This window comes from Paramacrobiotus metropolitanus, unplaced genomic scaffold, assembly GCF_019649055.1.
Source record: "Paramacrobiotus metropolitanus isolate TYO unplaced genomic scaffold, Prichtersi_v1.0 Parri_scaffold0000120, whole genome shotgun sequence".
In the NCBI taxonomy this organism is placed as follows: domain Eukaryota; kingdom Metazoa; phylum Tardigrada; class Eutardigrada; order Parachela; family Macrobiotidae; genus Paramacrobiotus; species Paramacrobiotus metropolitanus.
In genome coordinates, this window is record NW_026570340.1 from 264606 (window position 1) to 282652 (window position 18047).

An 18047-nucleotide genomic window follows, 5' to 3' on the forward strand; every position below is an offset into this window, starting at 1 on the left:
CAGTCACACGAGCAGGCGATGCAAAGGCAACATGGACATTCTGACACAGTGGAGCGGGGCGGGGCTTCGCATTGGCCGGTAGCGTGGGCTCGGTGGGCGTGGCCAATCCGAGTGCGGCCCACGCTTTGCCGTTCCAGCCATTCACGAAGCTTCATAGCACAAATCGGCGAATTATAGTGCATTTAATAGCGCTAACGGAAATCCATGTGAAGCGAGCGAACCGGAAGTTTTTAGTTAATACGGCTTATGGTTAGAACTTAGAAGTTTAGAACTTAAAATCGTTAGGAGTGACTGTTTTGCACTGCGTTTTTTAACTGTTATTATTAATTAATTTACATTTTTTTTAATTAGTGCCGCTGACAGTGCCTGAACTTTTGCCAAACAAACTATTTATGACAGTATTGGTTCTTTTGCCTATTGACAAAACGTGTATAAAAATAATGTTGGCGATACGAACGCCGGCACTTAATACGAATGCTTGTTCTTACATGTAATGATGTACGCAATTTCGTTACCATATTGTTATGACTTTCGACAACTATACGAGCATCAAGTTGCATTATCATCATAATTATAAAAACAAAATAGATGTTGAAATACTGTGCGCACTGATCTGCAGTGAAATTGCATCGTGATCATTTTTAATTCAACAGTCGACTGGGTTAATGCAATTACGCACCTTTATTAAGAGCACCTAGGGAATTTCAGCGTTGCACTGCTTATACGAGCCTACGGGACGTCATTATCATTAAAGCGCGACTCCAGGCAGAACAAAAAAACGTGCGAAGTCGGGCTGCTTCGCGAATCAAATTATAAACAGTTTTAGATTTTGTGTTTAAAAAACTGCCCGCTTTCGGGTAAAAGGGACACTGTAGGCTGGTAATGTGTATTTTATCCACACGGCAGTCAGCGGAGAATCGGCAATTAAATCTACAGTAATAATTACCGGTATGCGCACCACTTAATGCACAGCTGCACTAGATGCTGTTAATTGATGCAGTTCGTGCAGTGTCTCAGCTGATAGCATTCAGTTCACGATGTACATGTAGGCAAATCAATTAAGTGTCCACCCGGTAGAAGTGGTGGCCGAACTCCTGGCCGAGGAACTTCCAGGTATTGGTCTCCGTCGATCCCGACAGCAGCAGCGCCGCCGGACACACCTTGCCTTCCACCGGCACGAGGCGGACGCCGGTCTGGCCCGTCCGGTCGGCCTGCAGCTGCGGCTTGAAGAGCTGCACCTCGCCCGTGATGGGGTTCAGCCGGGCCAACCGGTCCGGTCGCGGTGCCGGCACGGCGCGATCCATGGCGGACACGTCGTAGCTAGCACACGGAGAAAGTTCAGGTAAAGGTCACTGGGCAGTACAATAACGACGTACCTCTTGAAGGCCTGCTGGGTGACGGAGGTGGTTGGCGCCTCCTTCCCACTGCCCAACTGCACCGAGTCCACCAGGGCCGGCGGCTGGGAATTGGCGCGCTGCCGGTAGCGCCTGACACCGGCCAGGTCCGCGCTGAAGTCACGGAAGGCCTCGTTGCTGGTGGTGGTCCCCCGGCCACCGCTTCCGCCGGCGGCCAGCAGCGCGCCGACACTGGTCTCCACGTGCCGGATCGGCTGCACTCGGTCGGCCGTCTGCCCCGTGAATGCCGACTGCGTGACGCTGACCGCCGGTCCGATCGCAGCGCCCCCTGTCGTCTGGATGACACCCGAGCTGGACTGCCGCATCATCTGCGCCCGGCTGCCAGCCGACGAGCGTACAACTGCTCCTGGATGCCCGTACGCCGACTGACTACTGGTCAACATGGTGCGAGCGGGGCCTCCGTTCTCGATGGGAGGCAGTTGCAGCGGGTTGGCGTCCGAGGTCCGCGCCGACTGTCGCGTGTACCGTCCACTGCCGGCACTGCGCACCGAGTTCGGCTCGGAAATCAGCTCCCGCCACTCGCGACGACGGCGGCGCTGGCGATCGGACGCCTGGGATCTGGCGTAGTTGGAGGCCGCAGGCGGACCATAGGCATCTTGCGACACCGACCGTTGCTGTGCGTTGTCCGTATCGGAGCCGTTGAGGAGGTTAGACGTTGACTGTTGACGGATGGCGGCAGGTCGGACGACTCCGTTGGTGTTCTGATAGGCCGACTGTGTCTCCGAGAGCACAGCCGCCCCGGGGACGTTGTCGGGGAAGATAACGTTCTGGTTGGGAAGTGGCCGTCGGGCTGGTGGTGGACGCCGCAACGGTCGCCCATTGACCACGCTGTACGCTTCCTGGGAGGATGATTGCGGAAAGGTCACCGCTGCGTCACTGTACTGGAAGGACTGATGATTATCCTGTGGTCTGACCAATGTCCGACGTTCGCCAGTATCTCCATAGCCGGCGAAGGCGTCCTGACTCTCCGAGGTGGCCGGAGGGAGGTCCGAGCGGTTCAGGAGGTTGTCGGCGGCGTCGTAGCGGGTCAGACGATTACCCGGCACGCTGGGCATGTCGTCTTGCCGGTACGTGTAGGCGTCCTGATTCGTGGTGCGCGTCGGAGCGGCGCGGGTAGATTTGTTGAAGATGTCCCGGGCGGAATGCGGGCGAATAGGAGTGCGCCGGGCATTGGCCAACGCGGAGGCGTTGTATGCCTCCTGACTGACCGTCGACAGGGCAGTAGCGCCCATCGCCGTCAGCAGGCGGTCAACCGGACGGATGGCCCTAGCGGGCTGCGCTCCGGGAAAGGTCACGTAGGTGTCCTGCGCCAGGGACTGCAGGCGCTCATTGTTTTCCGTGCCGTCGAAAAGGTTATTCAGTTCTCCCTTGGAGATCACCGGACGAGATCGCGCCGGGAGATCCCCGGCCGTATAATCCTGCTGGGAGGTCGTTAGCATCCGGTCAGCTTCGCCTTGCGACGCTCTTCCAATCCGCTGCAACTCATCCTGTGGAAGAAACGCCCTGGCCCGGTCATCTTGCTGTACCCCAGTATACGTCGTTTGCGAGACACTTTGATCAGCGCTGCCCTCTTTTGCTGCCTCGCTGCGCAAGTTATCCGCGTGAATGACCTTTTGTGCGCGACTTCGACCGGCCGCTTCCGCTGGGAATTCAACGTAATCCTGCTGCGAAGTAGATTGCATCGACCCTCCCACGGTGGGCGGGAAGATAAGGTTAGCGTGGTCGGCGACCGGCAAGAAGGGCACTGCTCGAGCTTCCCGCATCTCAGCGTCGGTGAAGCGGCCGTAATCCTGGCGACCGATTGCCCCTCCCAGGGCGGCGGCGTCCGGGGTGTTATTAAAGGTCAACGTGGATTGCGGGCGGAATGCGTCGGGGCGCGCCTGCGCTATGGCGTCAACGGAATGCGCCGGGTACGCTTCCTGCATGCGTGACCTTTCTGCTGGACGGTTCTCGTTATCGGCGTCTCCGGGGAAGATACCGGGCAGTTTCTCTGGAGGCTTCCTCCCGTTAACCACCCGGTCAACCGCGCCAACGTCTCGGTATACCTGTCATAAGAAAGCCGCATATAAATAAAGCCAACGCTGAAAAGCGTCCACTTACCTCTTGGGATGTTGTAAGCCAGCCCGTCTCAGCGTCAGCCGCCCCGAGAAGCGCTTCCGCTGACCGCCGCCGGACAGCGTTGGGTCTGGCTGCGGCTAGGACAGCAGGATCGAACGGATCAAACTGCCGAAACGCTGTGCTCGTCGAGGATTCGGCCGTGATGCCACTGCTCGGTCCGATTAAGTCCGATACTCCAGCATCGCGCGCCCGGCCGGGACGCTGCGGACGGACAACATCCAGGCCGGTGTCCTTATAGGTCTCGGCGTTGGTCGTCATTGGCTCCCAGTCACTCATGTCCCGGTTGAAGATGTCGACGGCCAAGGGCGGTCGGAATGCCGGCGGTCGCACTGGGGCGTTGCCATTAACGGATTGATAGGAATCTTGGGTCAGCGTCTGCGCCGGCTGCATGTCCACGGGCTGGTCGTTTAGGGAGAAGGAAGACTGTGGGATTACTGGCGCCTGTCGGGCTGCTTGCTGTTGTGCCGCATTGAAGGCGCCGTAGGCATCTTGGCTAACAGATCTGCCGGCCAATACAGCGCTCTCGTCGCCGATCCGGGTCAGTGCCGCATCCCTCCGGACCGGCACCGCACGCTCGACCTCCGACTGGCCTTGGTAAGCTTCCTGGCTAACCGACTTGTTGCTCATCGCCTGGCTCACCTCCCCGCCTTCTCCAATGCGCAGTGTGTCCGCTTTGCGGAAGGGAAGTGGTCGTTCCGCTGTCGACTGGTGCGCTTGGTAGGCTTCCTGGGAAACGGAGCTCCACTGTTGTTGACCGTTGGTCACGTCAGCCAGCGTATGCAGGGTGTCCGGTCTCGGCAGCGGAGAGGCTCGCTCAGCGTTCGTGGAATAGCCTTGATACGCCTCCTGCATTACGGACTGGGTGGCCGCTCCCGACGCCTGCGAGTCAGCCAGGCGGAGGGTGTCCTCCTTCCGCACCGGAAGTGCGCGCTCAACGCCGATTGAGTGCGCTTGGTAGGTTTGCTGGTTGACCGACTGATACGCAGCTGTTGCTCCCAACAACGCCGCATCGCCGAGACTCAGTGTGTCGCTCTTCCTAACGGCTGCTGGCCGCTCGAAGCCCGCCGGAAGTGATTGGAAGGTCTCCTGGGTTAAGGATCTCGCTGCTTCTTGATTACTAGTGCTGTCTCCAAGATGCAAGGTATCACTTTTTCGGATCGCCGCCGGCCGTTGCAGCCCGCTTCCTTGCGCTGCGTAAGCCTCTTGCGTAACCGATTGGCTCGGCATGGGCTGACCGGAAGTGTCAACCCCGAGGTTGTCCGGCCTCCGCAACGGAAGAGACCGCTCCATGCCGGCTTGGAACGTCTGCATTGTCGACTGGTTGACCGAGTGCCGGGGCTCTTCTCCGTCCCGGTCTCCTAGCACCCAGGTGTCCGCCTTTCGCCCGGCCACGACTCGTTCCTCGGGAAGCTGGAGGCCCTGGTATGTCTCCTGATTGGCCGACACGCCGGTCACTGCGTCACTGCCCAGTCCGCCAACCGTTAAGTTGTCAGTCTGAAGAACCGGCTGTGGTCGCTGGACGTTTGCCAACCCTTGGTAAGTGTCCTGGCTCACCGAACGGTTGGCCACTTTTCGGTCGTCCGGCGCGACGTTGAGCACTTGGTTGTCCTGGGGGCGTATTAGTTGTGCCGGTGTTGCGCTGTAAGCCTGCTGCACGCTTTTCCTCTGGTCCGCCTCACTCTGACCCGGCTGGGCCAGGACCTCACCCAGCTGGCTAGCGGCCAGTTTCCGGTCCAAACTGTGCCCGCGCAGTCGATCTTTATTCCCGTCCACCAATTCCCGCAGCGCGTAATCGTCTTTGGTGGTGGTCCGGCCCGGGAAGCCGGCTGTTTTGTCCAGCGTTAGATTGTCGGCATAGCGAATGGGCTGCGTCGGCTGCCAGTCCGGGCCGACCGTCTGGTACTCCACGCGGCGCTGCTCGATGTGGATGGGCACTTCCGGTCCCGGTGAACGCGCTGGCTTGACTACGCCGGCTTCACTAAGTTCGGTCTTAACCGGGCCGGACCGCGGACTGTGCTGCACCGGCTGGCTGGTCACCTCGAAGCTGCCGGCCGGTGGGCGGGAGCCGCGGATACGGCGCCTGTCGCTGCCTTGCACCAGTGTCTTCTCGGCGAAGGCCTGTTGGCTCGTGGTGGTCTGCTCGGTGAAGCCGTGGTCCAGGATGCCCTCCATCGCCGTGTGCCGCGGATTCTGGTTGCGCTGGCTGCTGTCGCCGATGCGTCGGCGACCGCGGCGGGCGGCCGTCGGACTGAACTTGCCGGTCTCCGCGCCCAGACTGTCGGCGCGCGATGTCCGCCGCGAGCGAGCGCTGACTGGGGCGTCGGTCGTCCCGGCTGCTTCCGCTTCTTTGCCGGTGATGGACGTCGAACGCGACACCCGTCCTTTACCTACAATGCACCATCAAGTAATATGTATATTCCAGCGTCCATACATATATAAGTAACTACCTTTCTTCCGACCGGGACTGGTCGGCGCCTCCACCTGCGTTGCCTGTGCCGTCGCCTCCCGGTGGTCGGTGGAGGTCTGTCCGTCGGCCTTAACCGGACCTGGAACCGGGATCAACCGCGGCAGCTGGATGCGCGCCCAGTCACGGCCGGCAGCGTCCGCCGAGGCCGCCCGTGCCTCCCGGCCGGCAGGGGAGCCCTGACCCGATTGCCAGGCGCTGCGGTCCCGCTCCAACGAGTCCAGGGCCTGTCCGAGGCGGCCGCTGTCCATGGAGTCCGGGTAGGGACTGGCCACGTCGCCTCTTTCACCGTCTAGCAACACAGCATGAACATACAGAGTTTAGATTGCAGCCGGAAATCAAATTAGTATCTTGCTTTCGATAGGCAAATCAAACGCTAAGGCAGATAGAATGTAATTGTATCAATATCGTATAAAAAAACGTCTCCGTGAATGTATCCAGCTTGGAAGTTGAAAAGCCGAGACGTGCAATCGATCGATGTGGTCCATATAATATGATATGCGTGAGGACGCACTGCATATGTGCAGTCAGTGCAGACTAACTGCAGTATGTATGGGTAGATATTTATATGAGTACTGTGCAGATAAGAAGAAAGTACGTGTTCGGTAGCGCATGAGAAAAATGCTAATGACTAGTGTAAGCAATCTTGTAAGTAGCCGGTTACAGTTGTTTTTGACTGACTCTCTCTGGCGGGCCAGGCAGCGGCTGCGTGTGTGGCTGGCTGGATAGATGGCAGTTGGCCAGGCGCGGCGCTGGTCGTACGGGTGTGCGTCACAGTGTGTATCGATCGGTCCCGCGGCGGCTCCACTCTAGCCTCGTCCTCTGTCGGCCGCCGCCCGCCGCCGAAGCTGGCCGCTCGCTTGCGCGTCTGTCTGTCTTCCGCTGCCGCCTGCGCCTCCCGAAGCGCCCACGCCGGCAGCAGCGCCTCCGCTTCACTGCGCTCCGCTCTTGACGCCATTCCGCTGGCTGCATCCTTCTCGTTTCTGCAACAGTTTTGTTATTGATCAATTCAGTAGCTGCCGATCGTGAAAGAAACAGGCAAGCAGCAAGCCTTACGTTTCCGCATCGGCGTCGGCGGATGAAATGGGAAACCACAGGAAGCCGTTGGCGTCCATTTTGCCCACTTTAGCCAACTCCTCCCGCAGCCGTTTCACCGTGCGCTGATGCTCCGCTGCGTCCAGTCTGTCGCGCTCGTTGACCGCCCATGCATTCCGCGCATCCTCCGCCCCGTTTCGGCTCTCACTCTCAATTCGCCTGTAGATATATGCATTAAAGGTCACCACTAGCTGCTTAATTATTCAGAACGAAGCGCCGCTGTTTTCGTCAAACAACAGTTAACTCACTTCAGCCACTGCATATATAGGTGACTTTTAGGCGGTACTAACCTCTTATTCGAATAGCGGTATGCATCGGAGTAATTGTCTTCCTCCGCCTCCGAGCCGGCCTCTTCTCCAAACTGCACCGACGGCTCAAACAGCCGCCTCCGACCGAAGCCAGACGCCACCCCCGCGGCCCTCTCCGCCACCGCCTCCGCTGGGCGGTTGCCTCGGAAGTCTCCACTGCGCGCCCTCCGCTCCTTTCCCAACCGGGAGTAGCGCGGGGATTCCTCGTCGTCCTCGTAGCCCAAGGCGAAGCCCTCCGTCTGCCGGAATAAATCGCGCTGCACCGGGCGGGCGCGTTCCGCCCCGGCCACGCCTGTAAAAGCCTGGGAAGCGGTCGTGCCTCCCATCGCGCTGGCTTCCTGTGGAAGCCTACCGAAAGCATCTTGGGTCTCCTGAAAGACGTTGCGGCCGCGGATGGCAGCGTTCCTGTCACCCGCCGGTATCGATTGGTAGGCGTTTTGGGAAGTAGTGAGAAAGCGCGACGCTGAGCGGGCGCTGCCTCCAAAAAGCAGCCCACTGCTGGAGCGGAAGAGATCCCGTACCGGCCGCTTCCGCCCTCCGGACACCGGCGTGCCCTTTTGGAAGTAGTCCGACGCGGATGTCCGGTATCGTTGGAGATCCACGGCGTCGTCGCCCAGCGCGAATCCGCTCTGGTTCAGCAGATCCACCGGCTTGTTTCGCAGCTGGGCGGTCACGCGGTACGCCGGGAAGTCGGCGTGGTTGGTCGAGGTCAGCGGCTGGCCACTGCCGAAGCCAAGTGAGAAAGCACTGTGATTGAGCAGATCGAGTGGCGCTTGTTTCTTCCGGCGCGCCACGTCGTACGGGAGGTAGTCTGTGTGGTTGGTGGAGACGAGGGCGTCCCGCTGGGAGGGGTCGCCGATCAGCACGTGGTCAGCGAGGGCGTCACCCACACGATGCTGCCGTACGAGGGCGTCCGGCGGATGCGAGGGGTAGGTGTCCTGCAACGTGGTATGGTAGCTGGGCGACTCCGTGCCGAGCAGGAAGCCCTCGCTGGCGCGCCGGATTAAGCGGGCGCGCGACGCTCGCCCGGACGTCGAGTAGGCCGGGAACTGCTCGTGGGTTAGCGAGTCCAGCACCGCCGGGTCCGAGCCCGATAGAATGTTGTTGTCTGAGCAAAAACAGGCACCCAATCAGAATTTGATAATTAATTTCGCCACTCAGTTGTGCACAGTACAGGTAACCGGTCGCTTCCGGTCAACACAACACTACACAGAACTCAAGGGAGTGAAGCTGATCGGGCGGAAACAATTATGCAAATAAAATAAAAATCACATGCAGAACAAGCAGGTGTACCGAACCACACCAGGGTCTGAATAAACAAAAATCCGTTAAACCGGTTTGTCGACGTAGAAGCGGTGCTGGCCCTTCTCCTCGACGAAGTCGTGCGTCTTGTTGATGGTCAGCACGGGGCACTGGTGCTTCTTGCGCTGGTAGTCCAGCTCGTACGTGGTCTCCCCGCAGAAGTCGCCGCCGCCCGCCACGGTCACCGCCGGCTTGGCGCTGTCGGCCGTCGGTCCTGCCTGGCCCTGGAAGCGCGATTGGTGCTCGCTCAGGTGGTCGAACTTGTGCGCCGGCACCGTCCACGCTTCTTGCGGTAGAACCTTCCGTGCCGGGTCGCCGGCTTTGGGCGTGAAGTCGGTGTGGTGGGTGGTGGTGTCTACAACACGGCGCGCGCATTGCACACTGCATTAATTTTGTATCTATATTACTCAATACATATACAAGCAGGGTATACAAGCTTCCACTTTCTTTAATTTCTTTATGATTTTATTGCCATCCTTAGCTGCGTATGTTTGCTTAGAGCCGTTAAGTTTGATCCCTTTCTTTAGCGTTATAACAAATGAAAACAATTTAGAATACGGTGGATTTTGCAAACCGACAAGGGTCTGTGCGCAACACTGTAACATTTATAAATTTTTTCTTTGCATTACCATTTGCTAAAAATCGTCATCAATTCATAATCTATGGATAGGTTTAGTGAACTGTTACATTATGTGGCCTTCAGAAAACACCTGGCTTCGTAAGATTCTAGGCACTGGCACGCTGTGTTAGCTTCGTGAACTGGAAGATAGCCATTTTGACTGTTCCCCTTGCGTTCCTCCCCGTGCTGCAAATCCAGATTGCTTTTCCTGAGAAGTGTTTTTTGAGCGACTTTTTAATGTAGATATCTACGGTGGTTTTAACACTGGGAGAGACCACAAGCACTGCATTATTGTCCCGGTAAATAATTTCGGAAAACAAACATCACTCGTTTTCATTTTTTACCAAATTTTGATTTTTTGTTAATACGACATTTAAAAGCGGCAGCACGGAATTTTGTATCTCCCGTCCGAATAAAGAAGCTACATCTGCGCCTCACCGATTGCGATGGTCTGTGTCAAATTTCAGAAAATAAGGAAACTGGCAAAAAGATTTCCTCGTCAAAAACTTGTTTTAGTTTGGAAAACTGGGCGTTCCGCTTTAAAATCACTTTTGAGTGCCACTTACTTTTGTATTCGAATTCAACTAATCATGAATTATAAAGCACATATTGAAGTATTTTTAAGCGACAAGAAGTGAAGGAAAGAACAAGGGAGAGAATTACTGCAACTTTGTGTCCGTGCTGGAAGCATATTGCGAAATCACCCTCTGTACATTTTGTACAATATACTTACGTATATTCTGTACATAAAATTATTATGTCTATTGAATTATATATTTGCATACTTGTTTACATAGTCATAATTATCATAATATATTGTAGCTAATATCTATATATTATGCAATACTCTGAGATATGCAATATGTACAACAAAAAATTATAATATGGATATGTGCATATATTATTTTGTTTATATATTATGTACAAAGATGTATTGCACGTTACATACGATATACAGTAAATACTGTACGAGTACTTATGTATACGTATATAAATATATACATACTAATATATATTTAAATATATACTTATATATACGTATATATACGTATGCGTACATACATATCTGCATAATACGAGTATATGTTTTTAAGTTAATTTTTTCGTATATGTTTTTAAGATTTATGTTATTTCGTATATGTTTTACTCGTGTAATATTATGTTTTTAAGTTATATTAATATTGAAGTTTAAAAATTCTGCGTAAGCCAAGACAGCCTACCGTAGAAGCGGCCCCCGCCCAGCCGACCCAGCTTGGGCCGGAAGGGCGCGGCCTGTTGGGCGTCCTTCCAGTAGGGGAAGTCGGTGTGGGTCATGGAGGCCAGGTCCATGGGGACATCGCAGGGCGCGTACACCTGCGCCTTCTTGGGCTCCTTGCTGGGCAGCGGCACCGGCACATAATCGTTCTGGTGCGTCGTGCGGCCCGTGGGGACGTCCGCGTAGCGGTAGCCAGCGGTGGCGGGCTTGCAGCTGTCGGCCGGCTTCGCGGGGATGCCCTGCAAGTACGATGGTCAAGAAACGGACACACTGACGCCGATGACGCCGGCTACCGTATAATTTTGTTGGTAGCAGGAGCTGGCGTCCAGGGGCACCGTGGGCGGCTCGTAGACGATCTGCGGCCGTTGGGCCTTGTCGAAAAGGGGCTTGGCGACGTAGTCGGCGTTGTGGGTGGTCTCGCCGGCGAAGGGGTCGCTGGAGTGGAAGACGGTGGTGGCCGGCTTGGCGCTGTCGGCCGCTTTGCCCTCCGGGAAGGGGACGAAGCGTGACTGCGCCTCGCTGGGGTTGCCGAACTTGGCCGTGGGCAGGGGAATGGCCGCGGGGGTCACCACGACTTCCCGCCGCATCACCGGCCACTGCTTAAAGTCCGCTGCAAAGCGCATGCACAAGCAACTCAGTCATAAGGCAGCCAGCCAAACATAATTAAGCAAGCACAAAAAATTAATGGACTTTCAGCCAAACTGCCAAAGCACGCAATCGCGGAGGGCGAAATAAAAAAATTTATTCCTGATAACAGAATGTTGCAGATAGCAGCTGAACTTGAGCCACTGAAAATAAATGCTAGAACGCTTCCATAATAACGTTAAATAGCTACCATAATAACGTTAAAATTAATTCCCCAATAATAAAATAAATAAAGTTAAATTAGTACTAAATACACAAAGAACAAACTGGTTGATAATGCTGATTTTGGTTGTTTTTTTAATTCTTAACTGTGCACTGATGGCCGTAGTTAATGGAACTATGACTGTAATGTCGCGATTTGAAAATTAAAATGTACTACAAATACACAAATAAATTAAAATAAAACTGACCGTTATAGGTGGGGTCACCGCGGAATTTGCCGCCGCCGGTGCGCCTCGGCGCCGGTTTGTACGGCTGCGCGCGGGACATTTCTTTGGCTAAAGCGAAGGAAGCGAACATGATTACTTAGCACAGCGTACCGGCAGCGTAGAGTGCGGGACCTACGGAGGTACTGGGAGTTGTAGGTGCTGGTGAGGTCCATCGGCGTCTGGGCCTGCTGGTAGAGCTGCTGCGGCTTGAAGTCCTGCAGGCGCTGCAGCGGATGCGGCACGAAGTCCTCCTGGTGCGTGGTGCGGCGCTCCATCGGGCTGTCGTCGCGGACGGCGGCGGACGGCGGCTTGACGGGGTGGGCGTGCTCGCCGGGCTGGCCGGTGTAGCGCGAGCCGTACTCGCTGAGGAGGCAGGGGTGTCGCGGTCCGGCAGCAGACGCGGCGTCGGCTGGTGCGGGCAGCGGTGGCGTCTGCAGAATAAGCAACCGAAATTAACACGTTACTTCCGCTTTACTGACCACTCTGCATGTGAACGGTTCTGTATCTCCAGTGACACTGCGAGCGGCGGATGTATTGCAAATACCACTGTATATATCAACAGCGTTTTCTGCCAGTGTCCAAATGCATAATTGTACTTACAGCTACAAGGGCTTCACTTGCAGGCTTTTAAGTCACCGATTATGAAGGTTGCTTAACACGCAGGTATCGTTGTTAAAATATGCTCAGATAATTACAATGATATGCGGGACGCTTTAAGGACGCTTGTGTAACTCCATTGCACGCAATTTATGTACGTATATAAAGGCGATGAAGAGCCTCTGATGACAACCTTTCTGTTATCTTGAACTGTAATTACAACTCGTAATAATTCGGGATAGCACCATAAACAGTTGTGCCGGGCGCCTTGAATCTACTATTAGTATGGCATTGATAGTACTGCACTGTGAACGGTTTTATCCGTGGGTTGCTAACTTGCTACTCGATGACCGACGTACAAGCTTAGTACTGAATAAATTTGTTTAGATATTGTACGTACGAGTAATATTAGCCGATGTTGTGCTGATGCATTAATTTTAAGCAAGAGGTCGCGGTGCTGTATGAAATAATAATATTATGACTGTATGACGCGGTCAGCTATTGAAAAGGTCATAGTGACAATGAAGCGACAAAAGAAGCCAGCAGTTGTAAAAATCTCGACGGTATGGGATAGTATAATGGTATTCTAAGCTCATCTTACCCGCAGTTGCATATTTGGCATATGCACAGTTTGACGGGCATCTTCAAGGACTTGTTGTCTGGCCAAGGATGCACAAAGGTCCACAGCACGGTGATTAAGAACAGTAAAGGTCACTGATGTTGTGCTTGCCTTCAAGGGCGTCGTCAGCTCAGACTGACTGGCTTTTATCCAGCGGTCACTTGAGGGTCACTTTCAACGAACATTAGTTATCAACTGCATAATAGCTGAGCATTTGTCACGTTATTCTTAGTTCTTACACATAGTAATATAAAGGCATCGCTGTCGTTGCTGCACACGTGCGCACAAGGTCAGCGTCGGGAAAGGTCATCCAGCAGTAGCAAGGCCAAGGCAAGTGCAGAATGCAGAATTATACAGAACGGTTGTAATGATGGCAGTATCCATAGAGATTCCCGTGTAAACACGTACGTACAGTCTTCCACATACGTCGCACGCAAGCATCAACCACACTTTGTTGGTACAGTATTACTGTATTAACAAGAGTAAGTACTGTGTACACAGTAATTAAAATTAATAAAAAATAATAATTAATTCGTCCCTGTATAGAATTAATACTGTACAAATGTACAAAATATGTACATTAGGGAAAAAGTGTGTGTACGTAAGATTGCAAGAAAAAGGAAAGCAACCTTAAGGAAGTTGAGCGGTATTTCCGATACAATACGCTGTAAATTATTATAGAAAAAAACTGAATAATCACCAACCGCAAAACTTAATAACTGATAAGCGCAGAAAATGTGTAAAACGGAACGACGTATTGTGCATAAGAGGATTGTGTAGAAAACGTACAAAACGTATTCCCATGGTTCATGAAGTGAACGTTAACACCCGTAGCAAACAGCCACTCGTAGTGTGGGTCTGCAAAGATAGTCCAGGTACTTGTAGGCATCCGCTGGTGGCTACCAAACACGTATAATTAGGTATGTTATATTACTGCGATTGCTGTGCATAACTGTTCCCTCCATCTACAGATACGCAGCAGTCAGGATGATCATGAGCGTCGATCGAGGATTCGCCGAGAAACGATTGCGTAATTATCACTGCCTAGTGCCTGGCATAATAAACGGATAAACAAGCATGGAAGGATCCGGAGCGGAGAAGACCAGAGTCCCACAGCACGTTCGTCAACCCGCGGAATTAATTTAACCGGAAACCCAGCGCGTCCATCCGCTGTGATGCTTTCCCAATGGAAACGGACGTCTCCCATAATTCGACAACAATGCAGGCCTGCTTCCGCATCTCATTACGCAACGCCAACGGGTGCAGACAGTGGGAAATCACAGAAATTATGGCAAAGCACAGTGGCCTGCGCTTTAAAAAATCGCTTTAAAAAAGCAGAAAAAGAGCAGTGAAAGGTACGTAACTACTACGTACGGTCGGGCTGAGGAAATAACGGGCTGAATCATAAAACAATTTACAATTACACAAGAGCATGGACAGTGTGCTTATGGGCAATTATGGCGGGCCGGGCAACTTGGCAAGGGAAGAGGATGGGGAATGAATTGCGTAAATATTGACAGGTCCATAAATATGACAGAGCACAATTACAAGCACTGACAACACCTGCAGCAACTGCTGTACTCGTATCTGCACAGTTATATACGGTACGAGTATACACGTACGCGCATCCACAGCAACGTCAATAAACACCCGCGGGATATATGGGATCACAGGAACGCTGGCTACATATATATATGCAGGCGCGTGTGCTGCTGTTTACGTGCATGATATCTGGATGATGGAGGTGTCCCAGTTTCGGCGCAGTCGTAATCTCGCAGTCAAGTGCGTGGCCTGCGTCGCTCCATGCAGTCAGGCTGACTGGATAATGGCCAAATGCCACAGCACTCTCAGGTGCGACACGCGCTGAGATGCAGCCGGTCTTCCCGTCTTCCCGGCCGCCTCGCTCGCCGCGATGTGATGAAGTGATCGCACTTATCAATTAGGCGCCCTTTCCCTTGCCCTATCCGATCCGCCTAGCCTGAACCTGAACCTGCGCGGCGTCTCTCTGCATCTTCGCTTCTGCATCAAATATCGACCGATCAGCAACTCTCTGCGCATGCCATACATGTATCACTCAGTCCGTGCATCGACCTGTGACCTTTGCAAAGCGGGCCACGAAAGCATTACCGGCCTGCATATGCCTGAGATCTAGACTGGAATGATCACAGCCAATCGATCCAGCTAATCGAACGCAGGGTACCCAGCCATTCATGCAATAATATGCATGTACACTACTAGCCGTAGATAATGCGCTTAACACCGTTCCGGCCGTAGTGTTGATCGTTCGATAAACTGTTATTAGTAACTACAAAAAAATGGGAAAAATCAACGCTGAACTGTCTGACAAACTCTCCAATATGGCATGTACAAACTGAAGTATTACTTATTTATCGTCAATGGTGCTAAACCACGGTACGCGTCTCAAATCTACCGACTTCTGGTGGCAACAGCATGGTCGGCAGCGGCGCAGACGGCAGTAAGCTTAGTAAATGCAACGCAATTGCTACGATGTATCTGTACATCGTTAATTAATTCAGTTTAGGTAATTGTTTGCATTAAAGTTTTTGCCAGTACAGTCGTAGTGTCAAGTAGTGCTGACTCGCAGAAATACGTATTAACTTTAATTGTTGCGTTAGCTTGGTTCCTGTATAATTATATCTTCCATTTAATTGAATATAAGCTTGCAGTCTGGCACTCTGGCATAGTTCAACTAACGTTAGTATTCTCTATCTGATGCATGTACAGCAGCTACATGTACCTGTACTTTTGTATTCCTGATTTACGTTACTACAGAGTACATAATAATAATTATTATGTACAAGCTTGTCCGGTAATTTCCTACGTAAAGGTACAGCTAGCGCGAAGTTTGCGCTTATAACGATGGCCACTTCATTACGTTCATCAAATTTCCTAAATGCGCTCCGCAGGCAGATTGTCGCGTACTGCACTGACCATTTTCTAACCACCTTCCGCCAGGCAGTTACTATTATCCCCATACAATGTATGGCGTGTATTAAGCCACCAGCCAGTCAAATGCAAGTTACGTGTTTAAACAGTGTGGCGTCGCGCGCCGTAGTGTGAAGTTTGGCGTAACACGCAAATTTGTGCAAATCGCTGTATTGATTCGTCAGAAATCACCGGACAAGCTTGTACAGTGCTGTAGTATGTTGTGCATAGCATTTTCACACAGAAGATCACCAGTACGGAAAATACGGAATTTCCCTAAAGACCGGACACCAGCGCCACAGCGTACAACCTACACCGTAGGTTGTAGGTACCGTGTAGGTTGTACGCTGTGGCGCTGCAGTGCTCATCCGTCCGGTGGTTCCACGATTTCCCCGAATTGTGGAATTTCCGGACGGAAATTCTGTGCTGGCGGTATATAAGCGTCAACCGCACCATCTTGCTTTACAGCATTTTGTTTCACATACACTGTAGTTTTTCTATATTACACGCTAGTGACCTTTGATGAAAAAATGTTCTCGTTTCTGGTAGTTGTCATGTTGGTGGCGGCGGCGCTCTTCCGTGGCAGCCGTGCGGAATGATGCGGTGGTAAACCGTTGGCGGTGTGTCGGATGGATGGGAAGCAGAGTTCGCTGTACACGACGATCTGCGGCGATTGTACGATCGGGACACCGTACTGCGGGCACGGGAAGTGCAACATCTTCGGCTGCAACTGCGAAGGAGGCTGCCGCACCGGACGCTGTGCCGATGGATGCTACTAAGCCGTGCCTGGTTGCCCGCCATCCATCCCATTGGAAACGGCCATCCTGCCTTCGGTGGTCCACAGCAGTACTGTGTCTAATTGCTGAAAACTGTTGTTTAATTAACGCGCATCTGCTTTTGATGTCAGCTCATTTTTTTGTCATTTTTACTCTCAGTTTCTGTGCGCCTTTTTTTACCGCTTTCTAGGTTGTTAATTTCGGGTTAATTTGCGGCATAAAAGCGTGATCAGACAAACTGAGACACTGTATAACCGGAATGCAAAATAAACGGTCATGTGGTGGACATCAACGCTAGCGTGTTACGGTGCAGTTTGATGACAACTTACTGATGAGCCACGCCTTGTATGTAGAATCAACTTTGGTAAGCGCAGTACCATAAAATACGTTGTTTTGAAATTAGAAAATTTTCTCTCTGGAGCTGGAATTATCTGTGGTGTGAAATAACTACGCAGTAATTCATTGGTAGCACAAAAAGGGCACTTTATGAAACAACCTAGAAGCCATGGAGTACACTGTTTGTTAAATTTTGTTCTTGGTTCAATCGCTAATATGAGCATCCCTAAACAACCACTAATCTGTAGCATAAACGGTAAAGTATGTTTAAGCAACACTGAAATAATTTGCGAAGGCCAGTTGCAGTTTGAGATTTACGGGTGTCGATAGAAAAGCCACTCTCGACAACGGATACTGTACTAAGCCAGCGTGGTTCATTGCCAAACACCTGGATAATGCGACTGTGTATCCGAAACGGCAATGCAAATACTGACAAAATGACAAATTTATCCAAATGAATAACAGACAGATTATAGTGTAGTTCAGTCACTTCAGCCGAATTAATGCGACGGTCGTTTCAGTTATAGCGGCTCGTCTAAGTTATAGTTGTTTCTGCTGGCAACGGCCGCGCATTTGTACTAATGCCGTTTTGATTGGTGTATGTTCGTATCTACAATGTAGGATTTTTCATATTATGTTTTTTGTGAGCATTTCCATTTACATTCTCACGACTACTACAGAGTACATGTACAATAATTAATAAGCATAGCCTGAATGGCAACAAATCTGTTAATACAGTCATACCATGACTAAACGTGTTCTGCGAATGTTTTGCACGCATAACAGTATTCACGGAAGAGATAGCATTACTGAAGCCACCAGATGACGAACAATTTTCGCTATGTAATCGAATGTTGTGCTCACTCTAGAAATCATACTGTTTTGATCATAATCTAAATTGGCTTCGCGTGCCTTGTACCTCCTCGCAAGACGAAACGTGTGGTTGTAGACTCGTAGTTACGGACATGGGTAGTGTTAATGCGATAGAACCCACGTATTCCAGATTCTCAGATCTGTATTACTGCGTACCCGCTACACCAGTGCCATTCAACCAGAGAAGATCGACCACAACCGATATTACGAGTATATGCTTATATTCCGGCCAGACAGTATCCATTTCTCAT

General features: G+C 52.2%; 1 protein-coding gene across 1 annotated transcript; it reads right to left on the reverse strand.

The window, feature by feature from the left end:
• Positions 1-696: 696 nt before the first annotated feature.
• Positions 697-14806, reverse strand: LOC129598371 (uncharacterized). The gene is given in 17 exon segments (XM_055496242.1): positions 697-1320; positions 1377-3460; positions 3516-5920; positions 5981-6289; positions 6679-6980; positions 7054-7251; positions 7383-8508; positions 8575-8605; positions 8735-9057; positions 10542-10815; positions 10870-11186; positions 11632-11718; positions 11786-12046; positions 12049-12080; positions 12848-12905; positions 12977-13036; positions 13105-14806. Coding segments are annotated over 15 exon segments (8052 nt in total). The 5' UTR covers positions 12889-12905; positions 12977-13036; positions 13105-14806; the 3' UTR covers positions 697-1058.
• Between the last annotated feature and the right edge of the window lie 3241 nt (positions 14807-18047).